The sequence below is a fragment of the Lissotriton vulgaris genome, chromosome 3_1 (genome assembly GCF_964263255.1).
Source record: "Lissotriton vulgaris chromosome 3_1, aLisVul1.2, whole genome shotgun sequence".
Lineage (NCBI taxonomy): Eukaryota > Metazoa > Chordata > Amphibia > Caudata > Salamandridae > Lissotriton > Lissotriton vulgaris.
In genome coordinates, this window is record NC_141689.1 from 43668404 (window position 1) to 43689296 (window position 20893).

The 20893-nt window shown below is 46.6% G+C and overlaps 1 protein-coding gene across 1 annotated transcript in view; it reads left to right on the forward strand.

Moving 5' to 3' along the window:
- Positions 1-20893, forward strand: part of LOC147725901 (uncharacterized) — a 290139-nt gene that overhangs the window by 69641 nt on the left and 199605 nt on the right. The window contains exon 3 of the mRNA XM_086960041.1: positions 18654-18894. Coding sequence (XP_086816167.1) covers positions 18654-18894 — 241 coding nt within the window. The remainder of the gene's footprint in view (positions 1-18653; positions 18895-20893) is intronic.

The following is a 20893-nucleotide window of genomic DNA, read 5'->3' on the forward strand; positions in this document are numbered from 1 at the left end:
GTAGTTTTTAGGATTCGTCGTCATGGAGACGTTGTTTCTGTCATGTGACCTTGTGTGGTCTCGTGTGTCCTGGTTTTTAACTCACTTCCTGATCATAGGATTTGTGGGGATTGTAGTTTTTAGGATTCGTCGTCATGGAGACGTTGTTTCTGTCATGTGACCTTGTGTAGTCGGGCTCGCAGTCTGCGCAGGAGACGGTAGCCCGAATCTTTCATTGTATGAGTTTATAGACGGTAGATCTCCGAGAGTTCGTTAAGGCCATCAGTAGCTGTATTAAACTTGACAATAAGCATGGCTTCATGGCGAGATAGTTTAGCCTCAATATCTCCTCCTCTGGGGTCTTTTTCGATTTTGGCAATGACTGTCCATTTCAGGTCGTCTAGTGTGTGCTCGTGACTGATCCAATGATTGACAAGGGGGGCAGTTGTGACTTTCTTTTTTATACGGGATTTGTGTTGAGTGATGCGGCATCTAATTTCTTGGCTTGTTTTCCCAATATATAGCATGTCACAGGGACATTTTATGCCGTAGATGACGTATTTTGATTTGCAGTTCGTGAACTTTTCGTGTTTCCAAAAAAGTTGTTTATGTTGAAACAAGCATCCTTCTTCTGTGCTTGCGCAACAAATGCAAGACCCGCATTTATGGTGACCCTGTATGGGTGGTAGGCCTAGCATGGTGTTAATTGTGGGCGGGTTCTGCTTCACTGCAGCTCGTACAATGTGGTTGGCCACACTCTGATCCTTTTTAAAGGCAAATAATGGCTTCTCTTTTAGTGTCTCAGCTACATTTTCTACTAGATGCCAATTCTGTAGAATAGTTTTCTTGAGTTGGTTGGAATTGGGGCAAAATGTTGAGACACATACTATCCTTTCGAGAGATGGTTTTGTCCTTTTTACTAGGAGTGTTTCTCGAGGGATCCACCATACTCTCTTCATAGTTCTTTTGAGAAGTTTGACGGGATAGCCTCTTGATGCTAGATTGTCAGTGAGGTTGGAAGCGTGGAACATGTATTCGTCTTTGAGGTGGCAATTTCTTTTTATCCGCAAGTACTGTCCGAAGGGAAGATTTTCTTTTAGGTTTCGCGGATGATTGCTTGTAAAGTGTAAAGCCTTGTTTCTGTCTGTCACTTTCTTAAATAATGTCGTCACCAAGCCTTCATCTGTAGGATATACTTCAACATCAAGGAATGACATTTTAACTTTGGAAAAGTTCATGCTGAACTTGATCTCTTCTGTGCGAGTATTAAGCCACTCGTGAAATTCTTTTAATTCTTCTTCTGATCCTCTCCAGGTTAAGAAGACGTCGTCTATGTAACGGCTCCAACTTGTGATGTTTTCCGAGTATGGATTTGATTGGTAAACAAATTTCTCTTCATAGAGTGACATAAACAATACAGCCAATTCTGGGGCGAACGGACACCCCATGGCTACACCGCTTATCTGGTAGAAAAAATCTCCGTTAAAATTGAAATAGTTTTTCTTCAGAGCCAATGTAGCTAGTTGCATGATAAATTCCGTTGGTACTCTAGTCGGTTTGGGTCGTTGGTCAAGATAGTACTGAATGGCATCTAGGCCGTCACTCTGAGGAATCTGGGTGTACAATGAACTCACGTCCATTGTCACCAGGAAATCTTCGTTCTGCTCAAAAGGTATAGTTGGCAATTTATTTATAAAATCCGTCGTGTCTCGGAGGAATGACTTCACCTCGGACATGAAGGGTTTCAGGAAGAAATCTACAAACTTAGATACCGGTTCAAACAGAGACTCGCAACCGGAGACAATTGGTCTTCCTGGAGGGGCATTAATGTCTTTGTGGATTTTAGGTAAGACATAAAATAAGGGTATCCTTGGGTTGTTGCATTTAAGGTATTCATATTCTTTCTTCCCAATTATTCCGTCTGTCAATCCTTTCTCCAAAATTGGGTTGAGTAGTTGTTGAAGTTCTGTCGTCGGATTTTTGGCTATTTTCCTGTAGCATCTCGGGTTGTTAAGTTGACTCATCACCTCTCCGATGTATTTTTCCGTGTCCCACACTACTATTGATCCTCCTTTGTCCGCCTGTTTAATTGTAACTGACGTGTCCTTTTTGAGATTGTCTAGTGCATTTTTCTCAGCTCGCGAGATATTAAATTTAGTCCAACTCCGGCTTTTCTCCATTTTGTTTATAGCTGACAAGATGGTTTTTTCGAAAGTAAGAATTTCTTTTGCTATTTTATTTCCTGGTGGACAAAATGTGGATTTTCTCCTCAGTCCTGTGACTTCTATTGGTGATTGGATCGGAGTTTGTGCGAAAAAGGATTTTAGTTTAATTTTCCGGCAGAATTCAATTGCCTCCATTTTGAGTTTGACAAAATTGGTGTGTCTCATGGGGACAAAGGAGAGTCCTTTTTCCAAAACACTAGTTTCTGCTTGAGTGAGAACTTTGTTTGATAAATTGAAAATTGGAGAGACTACCAGTTCTTGTAATTGTGCCTCCGTGTCGACATCTCCCATGGCTGGTTGTACCGTGGACGTGCTCGATTTTGTGGTTGGCCTCTTCCTAAAAAAGGAACCGAAGAGGGTCCTGGTTGTTGTTGGAAAGATCCTCTTTTATTGCCTCCTCTTCTTTGATTGTTAGTCTCACTTTCACTTCCACTTGATGCTGATGAGGTATCCGAGAAAGAAATGAATTTATTGGTTGATCGTCCTTGGTATTCCCCTAAGTATCTCCTTGAGTCTGCTCGGGAGTAGTGACGGCCTAGATGCCATTCAGTACTATCTTGACCAACGACCCAAACCGACTAGAGTACCAACGGAATTTATCATGCAACTAGCTACATTGGCTCTGAAGAAAAACTATTTCAATTTTAACGGAGATTTTTTCTACCAGATAAGCGGTGTAGCCATGGGGTGTCCGTTCGCCCCAGAATTGGCTGTATTGTTTATGTCACTCTATGAAGAGAAATTTGTTTACCAATCAAATCCATACTCGGAAAACATCACAAGTTGGAGCCGTTACATAGACGACGTCTTCTTAACCTGGAGAGGATCAGAAGAAGAATTAAAAGAATTTCACGAGTGGCTTAATACTCGCACAGAAGAGATCAAGTTCAGCATGAACTTTTCCAAAGTTAAAATGTCATTCCTTGATGTTGAAGTATATCCTACAGATGAAGGCTTGGTGACGACATTATTTAAGAAAGTGACAGACAGAAACAAGGCTTTACACTTTACAAGCAATCATCCGCGAAACCTAAAAGAAAATCTTCCCTTCGGACAGTACTTGCGGATAAAAAGAAATTGCCACCTCAAAGACGAATACATGTTCCACGCTTCCAACCTCACTGACAATCTAGCATCAAGAGGCTATCCCGTCAAACTTCTCAAAAGAACTATGAAGAGAGTATGGTGGATCCCTCGAGAAACACTCCTAGTAAAAAGGACAAAACCATCTCTCGAAAGGATAGTATGTGTCTCAACATTTTGCCCCAATTCCAACCAACTCAAGAAAACTATTCTACAGAATTGGCATCTAGTAGAAAATGTAGCTGAGACACTAAAAGAGAAGCCATTATTTGCCTTTAAAAAGGATCAGAGTGTGGCCAACCACATTGTACGAGCTGCAGTGAAGCAGAACCCGCCCACAATTAACACCATGCTAGGCCTACCACCCATACAGGGTCACCATAAATGCGGGTCTTGCATTTGTTGCGCAAGCACAGAAGAAGGATGCTTGTTTCAACATAAACAACTTTTTTGGAAACACGAAAAGTTCACGAACTGCAAATCAAAATACGTCATCTACGGCATAAAATGTCCCTGTGACATGCTATATATTGGGAAAACAAGCCAAGAAATTAGATGCCGCATCACTCAACACAAATCCCGTATAAAAAAGAAAGTCACAACTGCCCCCCTTGTCAATCATTGGATCAGTCACGAGCACACACTAGACGACCTGAAATGGACAGTCATTGCCAAAATCGAAAAAGACCCCAGAGGAGGAGATATGGAGGCTAAACTATCTCGCCATGAAGCCATGCTTATTGTCAAGTTTAATACAGCTACTGATGGCCTTAACGAACTCTCGGAGATCTACCGTCTATAAACTCATACAATGAAAGATTCGGGCTACCGTCTCCTGCGCAGACTGCGAGCCCGACTACACAAGGTCACATGACAGAAACAACGTCTCCATGACGACGAATCCTAAAAACTACAATCCCCACAAATCCTATGATCAGGAAGTGAGTTAAAAACCAGGACACACGAGACCACACAAGGTCACATGACAGAAACAACGTCTCCATGACGACGAATCCTAAAAACTACAATCCCCACAAATCCTATGACCAGGAAGTGAGTTAAAAACCAGGACACACGAGACAAGAAACATCGAACTGGATGATGCCGGTATCTGCATTCACTTGACAGAGACCGAAGAACGTGGACCCCCAGATATACTCATCATACTACAAGCCTACAGGTAGATCGGAACAACTTGACAGAACTGTGAGAGAATAGCCATCCAGCCCACGTAGTTCCCACGAAGAATACTGACAGTAGTCTTCATCTTTCCTTTCAGGAACTAATCTAACAAGGCGTTTCACCGTGCGGATCCGGGAAACAGCCCCGTCTCCACGCTTCAACCAGATGTAAGTAGTCTCCGGTTCACCGATAGCTACTGCTACCACCAGTCAAACCACTAGATCTCTTACTAGTCCTTCCATTCTTTTAGATCTCCACTTCCACTTATGGATGAGAACAAAACCCTTTGAGAGCGCACCCTGCGCATCACTATGTAAGTACTCACGAGTGAATGAGATAGTTAGGAAAATGCGATTGCGGTTTTTTCTGCGTCTTTAACCATGGGTTAAAACAGGTTCTGTTTTTATTACAGTATAAATCCCAAAAGAGCACCCAGCAACTCTAAGGTAGGATTAGTTTCATTTATCCTTTCTGATACGTTGAGAGGTAGAGTCCGGTCCCCTTAGTTGACCCTATCTTGTTCCTTCATTCACAGGCTTTTTGGTCCTGACGAGATTTCCCCACAACAAGGGGTCATCGAAACGCGTAGACCTTCTCTATCCAGCATTAGGAATTGTTGATTTACTCTCAAACACATGAAAATTGTTTAGTTGTTTGTTCCAATGCGTTGTTTTTCAAAAATATATGCTGTAAATAGAATCTTTCGATTGTGTATATATGTATATTTATATGTGTGTTGTCCCGTATGAATGTTGAATGCAAGGTGTCAATTTGTCTAAAAAGTGTCTTTTTGTACTCGTTTTCATTATTTGTTGTTTTGACATACTTCTGTGGAGCTATCCAAATGTGTATCTAAAAAAACAAAAAATTGCCCATTGATATGGTATATGTTATATAAAAATTAAAACATTTTGATTTATTTCGGACAAAACTGTTCTCCGAGAGTCACTGTTTCAGTCAGCGATTCGAGTGACCATCCGTGGTCCAAGTGTAATTAAGTTGGCAATACTGGTATTGTGTTTTGGTTTATAGTTTATTGATAGTGAGGCTTGTCCTTATTGCCAGTGAGCCCAGACCCTGTTTTGGTTTTGGTACCATGTTACGAAGGCACAAGATACATGCGTACTTAGTGCGTAGAGGAGTCCAGTTGTCTTTCCTTCAGAAAACTCACAGTGCACACAAAGAGGATGCGGCATTGCAGCGTAGGTGTAGGGCAGGTTTTTTGTACAACTTCTTCTGCCTTTGCACAGGGTTTATTGATCTGGGTCCGGGAGGGAGTCCCTTTCCAACCCACACATCAGGTAAAGGATCCCAAGGGGCGATACATGTTAGTGGTGGTTAGGGAGGTGGTGTGGGACAGTATCTGTGCTCCAAATATGGGACAAACGTTTTTTTTTACACACTTGTCAGGGAAATTTGCTCCATTTTTGACTGGGTACGTACTTATGGGTGGGGATTTTAATTCTGTTACAGACGTAATGATGGCTAGATCACACCACCCTCTCCCGGATGCGCCTATCCATAATCTCTCAAGGCTCTGGTGAGATTGGAAGCATAGATGTGGATTGATAGACACCTGGAGAGCGCACCACCCGGACGCTCGGGGCTACTTGTTTTTCTCCGCATTACATGCCCTTCCATATTCACCTGGATGCGATGCTTTGTTCTCCTGACATACACGCAGAGGTCCAGCACCGCGAGTATCTCACCAGAACGTTGTCAGACCATAACCCTTTGCTTTTGCGTATCAACCTGTTACAAGGGGATCTAAAATCCCAACATGGCGATTGAATCCAGAATGACTAGAGTTTCAGGTAGTTTGTGAGGTGGTGGGGACCGGTATAGCTAATTATTTTCGAGAAAACATTGGTACTGCCTCCTCATTGGCGGAGGAATGGGATGCTTTTAAGAGTGTAATAAAAGGGCAGTGTATTGCGAATAAGCGTGGAGTACCTAGGGTGTTATTGCAAGACTTAGAGAGGGCAGAGGAGAGGCTGCGGGGAGTGGAGAGGGAGAGGCCAGACCACCCTTATCGACACCAGGATTAAGTGGAAGCGAGGGAGGAGGTTGCTGTACAGGTTGAAAGGCTGCGCTGCTTTGACTATGAAAGATGTGTAGCGTGTGCTCATGCAGAGCGGGATAAGTCTGGGGCGTTGTTGGCATGGTTGACCAACCCAGGGAGAAGGGGTGCAGGTATTCTGGAGCTTCATGGCCCTGATGGGGAAATCCATTACACACAGCGGGGGATCAATGAGCAGTTTTTTGCCTACTATACTGATTTGTACCAGAGTAAGGTGGCATCTAGTGAGGAGGCCATTCAAGATTTCTCGTAGGTGGCAGAACTTCCAGCATTGGATAGAGAGCGGGCTGGGTTGTTGGGTCAGGACATTACCATAGGGGAGGTTCACGAAGCGATCACACATAAGGCCTGGAGAAAGACCCCTGGGGTGAACGGTCTGCCCGTGGAGTTCTATAGTACATATATCGATCTTCTGGCCCCTAGGTTGGTAACATTGTACAACACTGCAAGAAGGGAGTTCCTTCTACCTGCTACTACTCGTGAGGCGGTAATTATACCACTTTTAAAACCAGGGAAACCTCCTCATGACAGGACAGCTTGTCGACCGTTATCAATGCTGACTACAGATTATAAGATTTTAAGCCGGAAATTGGCAAACAGTCTGCTCCTATATATGGTGCAATTGAAACATATGGATCAAGCGGGGGTTATACCGTCCTGGAATACAGCCCTAAATGTGCGGCGCCTTCTTAGTATCTTAGATGCTGATACGTATCACAAGCATTCTGCTGCTGTGTTGGCAATAGATATTGAGGAGGCCTTTGACAGCTTGGAATGGGCATATCTGTTTCAAGTTATGCAGCGATTTGGCCTGGGGGATGATTTTGTGGATTGGACAGCTCTCTTGTATCGCCAGTCTACAGCGTGGGTTAAAACGGGTGGGATGAGTTTGGATGCCTGCATCGTGGGTCGGGGAACAAGACAGGGCTGCCCCCTATCCCCACTGCTGTTCTCCCTGGTCATAGAGCCGCTGGCGGCCAGGACGGGCTTGCATTATCAGGGGCTCCAAGTGCGCAAGCACTTTATGCTGACGAGCTCCTTATGTTTTTGGCAGACACAGAGGGCGCCCTTCGGGGAGCAAAGACACTATGGCTGACCTTGGTACAATTGCTTGCGTTAAAGTAAACTGGGCAAAGACTTGTTTATTTCCTGCAGCACCTAAGACCGAAGATCCATCGGCAACACAGGGAATACAATGGGAGCGTCAATGCATGTCATACGTCGGCACTCGTATTTATTATACCCAACCCAACCCATTGGAGGGTAATGTGGGCAGGGCCATTAGGGGGCTCAAAGGCTGTATCGAGATTTGGAGCACACTTCATTACTCGGTAGCTGGGCGGGTATCCCTTCTTAAGATGATAGCACTCCCCGGCTGTTATACTACTTTAGAACGTTGCCTATTTCGATCCCGGCCTCTGTCTTTGAGCAGGTTCGGTAAAAGGTGGTTGGGTTCCTTTGGGCCTCGGGCAGACGAAGGGTGGCACTTAACACGATAAGGAGACCGATCTCGGACGGCGGCTTAGCGGTCCCTGATTTTGAAACATATTATTTAGCGGTGCAGTTGCAGTGGCTTACTCAGAAAATTGCACGGACGTTTCAGGACCCAGCTGATATAGATGGGAATCATGTTAATAGACAGACGTTTTCAAGATTAATATTGCAGTTGGCATTCCCGGCCTTCTCTCTCACTTGAGAAATGGTGACGTTTAAACTCTGCTGGAACAGAAGTCAGCGGCAAGCACAAATAGCGCGGCTGTATGCCCCTGAGATCCCGCTGGTAATGTGCACTGCACTACCACATGGGGGTGATTGGGGGGCGATGATCGACTATGTGGAAAGGGGACTAACCACCATGGGGGATCTATATGCGGATGGTGCTGTACTTCCTTATGAGGTATTACAAGACAGGTACGAGTTGGCCCATGGGGACTACTTGATGCATATGGCGCTCATGACGCCCATCCAAGCACATTGGAAGGAGGGGCATGGAGAACCTCCAACCTCAATCATTTGTCAATATGTAGTTTTGGCAGCTGGCACCATTAAGGGGGTTACGTGCCTATACCACCGAATGAAGCACGAGAGACACACCCCTCTGTGCTCACTTCGACAAATGTGGGAGGAGGATTTAGGTCTGGACATCCCTGAGAAAGTGTGGGCGGGACTAATAGAACGGGCATGGAAAAGCAAGAGGAACGCGCACTTCCAACTGGTGCACTTTTTTATACTCCACATGGCTTATCTTAAATTAATCAGCATTTTAAAGTCAATTCTGCAATGTGCCTGAGCATATTTCTCCCACTTGATGTGGAGATGCCCTCAGCTGGGAACGTATTGGGAGGAGGTGGAAACACTTTTGCAGGAAATCACGACTAGGGACGGAGATTTTAACTGCCAATTTGAGCCGCTGGGTAGTATGGAGTCCTGTGAACAAGACGAGGTAGACTCATTCTGGCATATCCCAGATCCTAAGTTCAACCCGGGTAGAGCATGGACACCGTTGGTGCTCCAGATAAAATCTTTCACCCTTGCAACTTCTATGCGGTCGTGCAATGGGAAATTGGACCCCGACTGTCCAGGAGTAGTCACCTATAACAGGGTAAGATAAACCTCAATCATAGATTACATTATGATGGAGGCAAAACATTGGGATAGGCTAAAGGAATTTAGAGTTGTATCAAGGCATGATAGTGACCACAATGCCTTGGTCTTAACTCTCAAGCCTGGGTCGTTTCGGTCTTACAAATCCTCCTCCAGACCCAGCCATGGCAAGAACACCTCTTACGGTAACTAATAATAGGAAAAGGGTAAAATGGCTGTACTTTGCGATTTCTCCCACCAACCTCGCAAAAATATACCAGATTGCAATACCGTGCATAAGCGAGATGGGTGAACCGGCTCCTTGCCCAGACCAGGTCAGCAGCTACGTATGGTGCAGAATTATGAGGGCAAAAGAATGTACTGAGTCTGCTTATGGTGGAACAAGCTTTTATGAGAAATTTGGTAGGCTTACCCCAAAGCACCCCTCTTATACTGCTGCGGCTAGATATGGGCCTTGAGTCCATAAAAGATCTGATAGCTGCACGTCCCTTGCTTTACTGGAGAAGGCTCTGGACTGTACCAGAACTTGTTGACTATAGAGCGGAATTTTTAGCAGTCTGGGGGCAGCTCAAGAACAAAAATGTACCCTGGCTATCCCACATCAAGTTCTTGCTTTACCAAATTGGCTTGCCCCAACTGTGGCAGTCCCCGGGGGAAAGCTGTCCTAGGCTCCAGAAGTCAGAACTGTTGGCTATCCTGAGAAATTATAGCCTCAACTCACTTTACAGATTGCCAACTCTGGGCAGGCTAACAACTGAGTTTTTGCAGGTGAAAACTGGGCCCGAGAAGGAGGAATTCCTAGATTTAGTGCAGCCTCCTCTTGCGAGAAAACTATACACTCAACTAAGACATGGCTGCTTGCCGATCAGGGCGCTGACCTCTAAATGGACTACCTCAAAAGAGGGAATTTGCCCAGCCTGTAATAACACCACTGAAGATATCGCCCATGTCCTTTTTTTCTGCCCGGCGTATAGCATAATACGGAAATGTTGGTTGGCCCCTCTGTGCAGAAATGTGGGACTTAGACAAGGTGCACAGGCTTGTAGACTTTTAACTTAAAATACCTCTCCTCCCACTGTGTTTGTTGTTTCCCGCTTCTTACTTGGCATGTGGCGTAGAAGGACCACCTTTCTGATAAGGACTTAATTGGAGCAACCCCCCGCTATTAACCCTTTTCTCATTTTATTCCCCCTTCTTTTGATAACTCTTGACAAATCTCATGTTTAATAACTTTTTACCTGGCTGTATTTATGGATTTTATCATCGTGCTTGTATGTATTTTATCTGCACTTTTATGGTCTATGACTGAAATAAAGTTATCAAAAAAAAGTATACTCCACAGGGCTTATCTTACACCAGCAGAAATTAATCAGCATTTTAAAGTCAATTCTACAATGTGCCTGAGCTGCAGTATGGTGGGAACAGATTTCTCCCACTTGATGTGGAGATGCCCTCAGCTGGGAACGTATTGGGAGGAGGTGCAAACACTTTTGCAGGAAGTCACGACTAGGGAAATACAGCCCACTATAGACCTCTGTTTGCTGCATTGGTTCCCTCACACCTCTAAGAACAAGATAACAAGCAAATTCATAGATTTAGGGCTCTTGCTGGCGAAGAGGGAAATCATAACTCACTGGAAGGCCAAGAAGGTCCCTATCTTTCGGAGATGGCAAGCTGAGTTTCTTAAGTGGGCGGAATCCGAGGGGACTACGAGATTGCAGATGGCGACCCACGCTAACAGCAAAAAGGCACTAGAGATGGCGAGGGCCTGGGAAGCACTGGTGTTGTTATTAAAAATTCCATATATGAACTCTGATATGGATTCGGGCGAGCCAGAGTTAGATGCGCTGCCTTGAGGGACTACCCTATTTTAGGGGGATGAGCACTTTGGTGTCTTGCTTGGGGGCTACCTCTGACGGCAGAGAACTGTGTCATTGCTTGATGTTTTGCGTTTGACTAATACCAACGCAGCTGAGACCTGTACCTACAAATAACTGTACATAGTTGTTACCCCAATGGGGAGGGGGCAGGATATGAGGAAGGAGTGGAAGATTGCATTTAGCAATGTCAGGATCATGACAGGAGGATGTATATATCTTTTTTATGATTCATTGCCAGGATTGATCATTGTAACTGAGCCAGCATATTGGACAGAAGAGATGTATGGATGGCATTTCCCACAGACTGCGATTTATTGTGATATGAACATTTGCCTGATATTAGTGATTGTCCTCAATTATGATTGCACCTCATTGCATTCTAACCTGATTGCACACTTATCCGGATATTCATTTTAATTGTGTTGTTTGTATTAAAACAATAAAAATATATTTAAAAAAAAGAAAAATAGTGGGGTTCATAATGTTATGGGCCCCTTTCACAGGAGCACTAAAAGGTGGCACCTTGACAGGGAGTACACGGGGGGCCGCAATCCTGCTCTTGTGGCTGCCGCTGACTGGGCATGACACCCCCTCACCTCCCCCGGGTGCTGGCCAAGGAGGTGAGAGCCCTCCCCCTCCCACCCCACTATTAAGGGCCACAGTAAGCAAGGACTTTGCAGAGTTTCCATTGCACAGAAAGACTCTGCCTATATTGAGGGCCACAAGACCACTGACCGATCCGCCTGTGCCGCGGGGACCCCTCAGAGTGGGGCCAAAGGCAACTATTGCACTGAAGGGGCCCGTGCATGCCGAGACTCTAGAACATGCGCCCGCAGGCGCTGGGACTACCCAACCTTCGCCGTCAGACAGACCTATGTCATACCACTTGTCCCCTTCGACCTGGCAACCCGGGCCCGGACAGAAACTAGATTAGCTGCGAGATACACACCATCAGGACAAATTACCGCCCCACGGGACACCCTGTGGTCGGGACCATTTCTGGCACACACATTGAGCCCCTGTTGGAATTGGAGCCTATATCCTGGGCCAACCTGCGTATGCTCTTGTTACCACAGTAAGTGGGACTGACCCCCACAACAAGCCCTGAATAACATTTTACCTTGCCGCAGTCATGGACAAAGACAGACCTGCATGGCCACTACCCCCTCAACAAGCCCTGAATAACATTTTACCTTGCCGCAGCCATGGACAAAGACAGACCTGCATGGCCACTAGCCTCTCAAACCCCCATGGACCAATGTGCCACAAGTCGTGGAAACACTGGCAACTCAACCTCAGACAAATCCCATGCCTGAGGGTGGCCTCGCCACCATCCTGCAAGCTATCCACACCTCTAAAACCTCTGAAACCAAAATAGGAGATATGTGCATTGACATGGCTCTCATTCGACAAGACCAACGCAACGCCACAGCGAGGATCACCAAGGCGGAATCTTGCATATCTACAGTGGAAGACGACTTTAAAACTCTGAAGACAAGTCTCATGACTGTCACACACTGCCGAGCTCCATCGCCGGGCAGAGGATGCGGCAAACCGCTCCTGACGTAAAACCCTGCACTTCATAAGCCTTCTGGAGAGGGGAGAACCCACCCAGGCTGAGACCTTCATAGAAAACTGGCTTAGATCCTGGATGCCTCTAAATCATCTCCTCATGGTTTGTTGTTGAACAGGCGCATCGGGCCTTGACAATGAAGCCACCTCTGGGAGCCCTCCACAGACTAATGATTGCCTTAATTTTAGGAACCTCGATTCTGTCTTGCAAGAGGCCCACGTCCACTCTGACTTATTCTACAAAGGCTTTATATTCCCTGGCTACACCAGAGGGGTACAGTCTTGGCATCACTCCTATGCCTAAGTTAAGCAGAATCTTCAGTCCAGACGTTTAATATCCCTCAAAGACTTCTGATCCCAGCCCGCCTCAGAGTGATCTTTGCCAACCAAAGTCACTTTTTCGACAGCCCAGAGGTAGCCTGGACATGGCTTACCGAGAAACGGTCACTCCATGCACTGACCATTTCCCTATCCTCAACCCAGCGACGGAATGGATCGACCAGATCAGGTACAGCCCCCAAGTCATGGAGACAGCGCACTTGCACAGAGGACATAGCATCAAGAGAGCAACCGCCTCGTCACCTGCCTTGATGGCAGGAGATCAGGCCAGGTCCCCTCCACGATCCCCTCCCACTTCCTGTGATGCTAGACTCCGCTTCGAAACACCATGATTCTCATGTACAGCCAGCCACTTCACCTGGGCGGAGGACACAGACCTTTCATGGAGCCCCATGATCTAATGGGGGCCATGGCCGTACCTATTGACAGGGACAGGCCAATGTCACAGGTACTCACCAAATGACATTGGGTCCTGAGATCCTACAACCTAGAGGACACCACCACTCCGTTCCCGAGTCAAGGAAGACAGTCACCCACACACTCATCATCAGCAAACTCGACTATGGAAACGCTCTCTATGCCGCCGTCAACAAATCCATGCTCCATAAACTGCAGACGATACACAACACCACGGCTAGACTCATCCTCAGCATCCCACATCACAAACACATCAGCCAACTTCTGCAGAGACCCCACTGGCTCCCAGTGGAGTAAAGAGACACTTTCAAAATCCTCACCCACGCCTACAAATGCCTACACCACAGCGGACCCAAATACCTTAGCAACAGAATAAACTTCCACGTGCCCAAAAGAAACCTCCGATCTGCCAACCTTGCACTAGCTGAAACCCTGCACATCCACAGAGCCAGAGCAGGTGGAAGATCGTTCTCCTACATCGCAGCCAGAACCTGGAACTAGCTACCGACAGACATCAGATGTGCCCCCTCCCTGAACACCTTCAAGAATACCCTCAAGACCTGGCTCTTTGGCTGAAACAGATCTGCATTACCCCCGCCCCCTCCTCAGCGCCTTGAGACCCTCGCGAGTGAGTAGGATTCTTTGCAAATCCCTGATTGATTGATTGAGAGTTCATACTGTGTTGGTTTAAGACTTCCCTCATGGGATGACAGATGCTTCTGAGTGTAAAGTATGAGGAGGGGTTGTTTGGGGGAAAGATGGGGAATGTGTTAAACGGTTGCTGTTTATCTTTTGTTTACATCACACGGTACATCCCTCAGAAAAGACCTGTCCCTCTGCAACCTACACTAGACAGGAGATACACTGCAGCCCATCCTGCATGACACGGTGCCATCAGCATGCATCCCGTATAAGCGTGTTCCCTCTACTCACCGCCCGAAACGATGGCCTCAGCATACCCTGACCTAGAACCATTCCAGATGCTCTCCTGGAATGTCAATGGGTTCTTGGCCTGGGTGAAGCGTACTACAGTTTTAAAATGCGCCCACCAAGTTCTCCTCGCAGCACTGCTGTTGCAAGAGACATACCTGCTGGGGAACCACTGCCCATTCTTGACACGTCAGGGATACAACAGAGTTTTCCACGCAGGGTTTACACCTGGGTCTTGAGGAATGGCTATCCTTCTACGTTGCTCCTTTCCACTAGCAATCACAAAGGAAATCAGAGACCCCCCGGGACGCTGCTTAGCCCTGACGGGGACTATGGGAGGATGTATAATTGTTCTTATTTCTGCCTGTGTGTCCTTGGTGGCTCTAGAGACCTTCCTCTGAGACATTTCCAAACTACTGACAACTGTTCCTGAGGGTCTGACAGTGATTGGAGGCAACTTCAATACGGTACTGGCTCCTGACCTGGATGCACCGGGGTCCCCTCTGCCTGTCACCCTTAGGGCACAAAATGCCACTCAGATTGGGCTTCTATGTTTGGTTTATGTGATGAATATAGACATAAAAACCTCAGCAGCATCAATACATCCACTCCTCCACGGGACATCAGTCATTCCCGCATATATCTCATATTTATGCCTGCCCCAGATTGCGGCACTGTCACACATACTCAAATCTTCTCCAGTGGTATATAAGATAAGGCCTACAAGCGGGCACCACATGAGGAAATCAAGACCTACTTCCAGATCAACTATGGCACAGTCAAGTCCTCTGGTACACTGTGAGCTCAGCCAGAGTTTAAGGATAGGGAAATAAGAATGACAAACTCCTGTACTGGCTCGCCTCTTGTCCAGAAGCAAAGCGGATGATACTGGAGGTAATCGGCACCCAGGGTCACACTCAACGCATCTTTCGAGGTATCACTCAGACTTTCACTGAACACTATCAATGTCTCTTAGCAGCAGTCCCAACAGTGGAACCTAAGCTGAACTCCCACTTTCTGGAGGAAATACCTCTCCCACAACTCTTCCAAACCAAGAGTCAGCTGCTCGACCAGCCATTATCAGTCGAGGAGGTGGGAGCAACTATGGCCTCTGGGAAGACTCTGGGCCCTTGCGTGTTCCCTGCAGAATATTACTTGATATTTCGGGATATCCTGTCACCCCAGCTTCACGTCTTCTATGAGGAGACAGCGAATAAAGACACCTTCCTCTCAGACATTGACATGACCGCAGTCGCAGTTATCCCAAAGATGCAGCCCTTTCCTCCTCCTGTTCAGATTTTCGCTTGATCTCATTCATCAATACCGAATTAAAGATTTATGTCATGGTACTGGCTACCTGCCTTAGACCAGTGCATAAAACACTTATTCACCCTGACCAATGCAGCTTCATTCCCTGTAGAAGCACGCAGCACTGTCTTCAACGTCTTCATGTCGCATCAGCTCACCACCACCTCCTGTTCCCTGGTCTGGCCTTACTACTCATAGACTTTAAAAGGGCCTTCGACACTGTGGATTGGAGATACTTGGATACGGTGCTATCAAGAGCAGGTATCGGACCGCGTTTCTGCAGACTCGTCTTCATGCTTTACCCCAATCCAGTAGCTGTAGTTCAGGTAAACTGTGATCTATCAGACACCTTGTCAGGCTTGCCCACGGTCTCTTCTCCTCTTCACACTGGCGACAGAATCATTGGCTTGCCTCTTTAGCTGCGATGGCTGGATGCGAGGCAGGCAATGAAAGGATCCCCATGAGAACAGCATTGCTCTTTATGCAGATGAGGTCCTGCTCTTTCTAACTGACCCGCAACTATGGGTCCTCTCCTCAGTGCCTCAGAGTATTCCAGCTCTTTGGTGAGGCTTCAGGGCTATAGTCAACCCGGCCAAGTCCATCTTGGTATCATTAAATGACTCCCATGACTGTGTAGATTGGCAAGCCACCATCCTAGTTCGGCCGTCAGTTTCTGCTATGTTGGAATTTGGATGGTACTCCACCCGGAACTCAACAGGTCCCCTAACGTTAACCTGCTGACTAAGAGAGGTAAAGAAGATCTCTGCAAATGGAAATCCTTAAGACTAAATCCAAAGGGCATTTTATATAATGGCATGTATTATATAAAATGATAATCCTTTCTCTATTTCTTTATGTTTTCCAGAACCTCCCCATCCACCTGCCACACCACTGTTCCCGACCTTAGATAGGCTTGCCACAGCGGTCCTTTGGGGCTGGTCTAGACCCCGTCTGGCCCTTATCCACTGTCAGCGCACTCTCTATGATGGAGACCTAGGTATCACCAATCTTTACTATTATTACCTGGCAGCAAAACACTTGGCAATCAATGATTGGTTCTCTGGGGAATGGACAGATACGACCTATCAGCTAGAGCTCACACTTCTGGCATCCCCCGGATCATGATGATGCGTTACGGCTCCCCGATCCCTGACTCCCTCCCAGTGGTGACCCGTGTGGTTTTTCTCACGTGGAGGTTCGCAATTGGTCACACACATCGGGCTGCTAAACTCACACTCCACACCCTAGTATGGCAAGGCACTTGGCTGAGGGAGGTGGGCACACTGGAGGGCTTTGGGAGATGGGAACTCATTGGCATAACACAACTGGGTGACATTTGGTCTGGGACCCACATATGCCCCTTTCTAGAGTTGCAAGACACCGATACCATCAACTCCACAATGTTTTACAAATACTTGCAACTTAGGCACACACCTTCCACTCATGTCCTCAAAGAGACTTCTGTCGCGGAGATTAGCGTGCTGGAAGCCAAATTCCTGATAGTTTAACTAGGGGAAGGAGACGTATCCCAGATTTACCAAACTCTCATCATTAATTCACTTAACACCCTATATAGCCTCAGGACATGCCGGGAGCGATGGTTAGGCCCCTTGGAGGACGACGATTGGCCAGACTGAGATTAATTCAGACTTACTACCTGTATTGTGCTTAGCTCACTCCAGCCAAACTACACCATGCTGCTCTCCTCTTAAGCCCTGATTGACCCCGCCGTGCAGAGACCCTTGCCGACTTCTACCATATGGTGTGGTCAAGTCTAGCAATACATAAATATTGGTCTGACATAGTCACAGAACTCAGCGATGTGCTGTGGTGGGAGGTCCCATATACTCCGCTGGTCTTCCTCCTGGGGGTATTGGAAGGGCCTGTGGGTTTCCAGGAGGACAAAGCATTCTTAGGCACAGCCACTATGGTAGCAAAATGAGATATAGCAGCCAAATGAAAAACCTACACCTCCCGCCATGGCACAATGGCGCAAGGGACTGACTGGTGTGCGATGCCGGAGAAGCCTGTGTACGAAGCAAGAGGCTACCCAAAGATACACAAATGAGTTTGGGGTAAATAGCTGAGCCAATTGGAGTGACTCAAGTGACACAGTCACAATTATGTCCTCCTATGGTCACTCCACATGTACTTCACATCAGTTTGTATTGATGCTTCTCGCTTGTCTCATCCAATGTATGAAACTGTGGTGTAGCTTGTCAACTACTGTGTGGTTGTACTATTGTTAGTAAAATCAATAAAGTTGGTTTTAAGAAAATCCAGGTGTCTATTAATTCAGTCGTTTTATTCGCAGCTATTTTTGCTGTTTACATTTTTAGTTTAGTGGACATGATACATTCTTTAAATGTTCTGATTTCCTAGCTTTAGTTAGTGTTTTCTCTTTGATTTTGTCCTATAGTAACATATCACTAGTAAGGCAGTGTCAGGTTGTTTTTTGAGAGTTTTCCCTTCGGCATCAGTGTACTATATACGCTATTGTATATCATATATACAAATATTATTGTTTTATAATTTGTGTTAAAGGTGTGATGGCCAATAAATAAATAATCAAATAAATAAGTGAACAATGTTGACTTACTTGTAAGGTCTCTTTGTTTAATGGTTGAGACATCTTGAATGGACTGAGATTGGAGCTACATGTATTATCTGCAGTCATGGACAGATGGTACAATAATACAGACTCATAGTGGGGTTCATAATATGTTCATGGTGTGATCATGCATGAATGGTTCAGGGTGGGGTGTCTGAGGATACATTACTATTAAATCCAGGTGTTTTAGAGGGTTTGCTCCTGGAATCTTGGATGGAGCTTGGAGAACAGTCTTGAGAAATCTAGTCTTTCCTTTCAAGAAGCACATGTATTGTGATAGAGAGGGGTATTCATTCCTCAATTGACTTTGGAAAACAGTGACAGACGTAGCCCATAACTCCTTGTCTGCTTTTTCAGCTATTGATCCAATGTCCCAGTAACAACCTTCCTTCAGTCATAGGCTTATTTTACACCTTAATGTGTCCTTTCTTTTTTTGTTTTAGCATCATGCTGTCCTTCAGCCTGGTCAGAAAATTTCGTCAAAACAGCGAGAAATAATAAGCCTCTTGTATGTGAAATCTGGAAGCCATAATAAAGAAACTTGTCGATGGCATGCAGATTTATGGCGCCAATACACTGGAATAGACAATCCAACATTCTATATACGGGTGTGCAATTCGGATCGGTCGAAGATTCAGCTGGTCTGTAATCGTGGAGGAGACGCCCCTGTCTGCCCCAACTATGGTAAGATTATAAATTAAAATGTGCGTTTCTGGGTGGGTCGGGTAGGCTGCTGCACACATACTGCCGGTTGTAAGCCGAGGCTGGAGTTGCGCACATGCCCGTATAGGGGAGTCTGGTAGGCTGCTGCACACATACTGCCTGTTGAGAGCCGAGGCTGGAGTTGCCCATATATGGGAGGGTGGGTAGGCTGCTGCACACATACTGCCGGTTGTGAGGCGAGGCTGGGGTTGCCCACTACCCATATATGGGAGGGTGGGTAGGCTGCTGCACATACTGCCGGTTGTAAGCCGAGGCTGGAGTTGCGCACATGCCCGTATAGGGGAGTCTGGTAGGCTGCTGCACACATACTGCCTGTTGAGAGCCGAGGCTGGAGTTGCCCATATATGGGAGGGTGGGTAGGCTGCTGCACACATACTGCCGGTTGTGAGGCGAGGCTGGGGTTGCCCACTACCCATATATGGGAGGGTGGGTAGGCTGCTGCACATACTGCCGGTTGTAAGCCGAGGCTGGAGTTGCGCACATGCCCGTATAGGGGAGTCTGGTAGGCTGCTGCACACATACTGCCTGTTGAGAGCCGAGGCTGGAGTTGCCCAAATATGGGAGGGTGGGTAGGCTGCTGCACACATACTGCCGGTTCTGAGGCGAGGCTGGGGTTGCCCACTACCCATATATGGGAGGGTGGGTAGGCTGCTGCACATACTGCCGGTTGTGAGCCGAGGCTTGAGCTGCCCACATGCCCATATATGGGAGGGTCGGGTAGGCTGCTGCACACATACAGCCAGTTGTGAGCCGAGGCTGGATCTGCCCACATGCCCCTATATGGGAGAGTCGGGTAGGCTGCTGCACACATACTGCCGGTTGTGAGCCGAGGCTTGAGCGGCCCACATGCCCGTAGATGAGAGGGTCCGATAGGCTGCTGCACACATACAGCCAGTTGTGAGCCGAGACTGGAGCTGCCCACATGCCCCTATATGGGAGGGTCGGGTAGGCTGCTGCACACATACTGCCGGTTGTGAGCCGAGGCTTGAGCGGCCCACATGCCCGTAGATGAGAGGGTCCGATAGGCTGCTGCACACATACAGCCAGTTGTGAGCCGAGACTGGATCTGCCCACATGCCCATATATGGGAGGGTCGGGTAGGCTGCTGCACACATACTGCCGGTTGTGAGCCGAGGCTTGAGCTGCCCACATGCCCATATATGGGAGGGTCGGGTAGGCTGATGCACATACAGCCAGTTGTGAGCCGAGGCTGGAGTGGCCCATATATGGGAGGGTCGGGTAGGCTGCTGCACATACTGCCGGTTGTGAGCCGAGACTGGAGCTGCCCACATGCCCATATATGGCAGGATCAGGTAGGCTGCTGCACATACTGCCGGTTGTGAGCCGATATAAAAACAATGATGCCAGCAAGGGACTTAATTTCAAATAATTCCTTTCCAGTTTAAGATTCTATGTTCGAAAAATCATTAGATCTTATCAGACTAATCAGAAACTGCAATAATTTGTCTACAAATTAAATACAAAGAACAGAGTGTTAAGCCAACTTAAATATGCAAACAATCAGATTAAGAGATGAAAAAGACACGGAGTAATAAATCCTTTGATAAAAATTATTTAGTTTATATATTACTTAATAAAGTCAAAAAGGGTACAGATTAACAATTTCTGGTAGATACACAGCACTAAAGAAATGAAATCAAGAATTGTCACATCCATTATCATTTATTTGCGAAAAAGTCCAATCCTAAATCAATCAAGAAGATGACATCTATTCCTCCACAATAAGATAATCATCAATGGAAATTAATCATAAATCAGTAGAAGGACTGTATGGTTAAGGTTTCGGTCTTCGGTTGAACTAATCCTTTAGACCTTCTTAAGGACAGTAAAGTAACTATACTGAGGTTCCGTGACGGTTCCGTGACGACTTGAACCCGTGTTTTCAAGTTTGTCGGAAATACATAAAATTAGTATCAGCGTACCGCAAATGATCCATCTA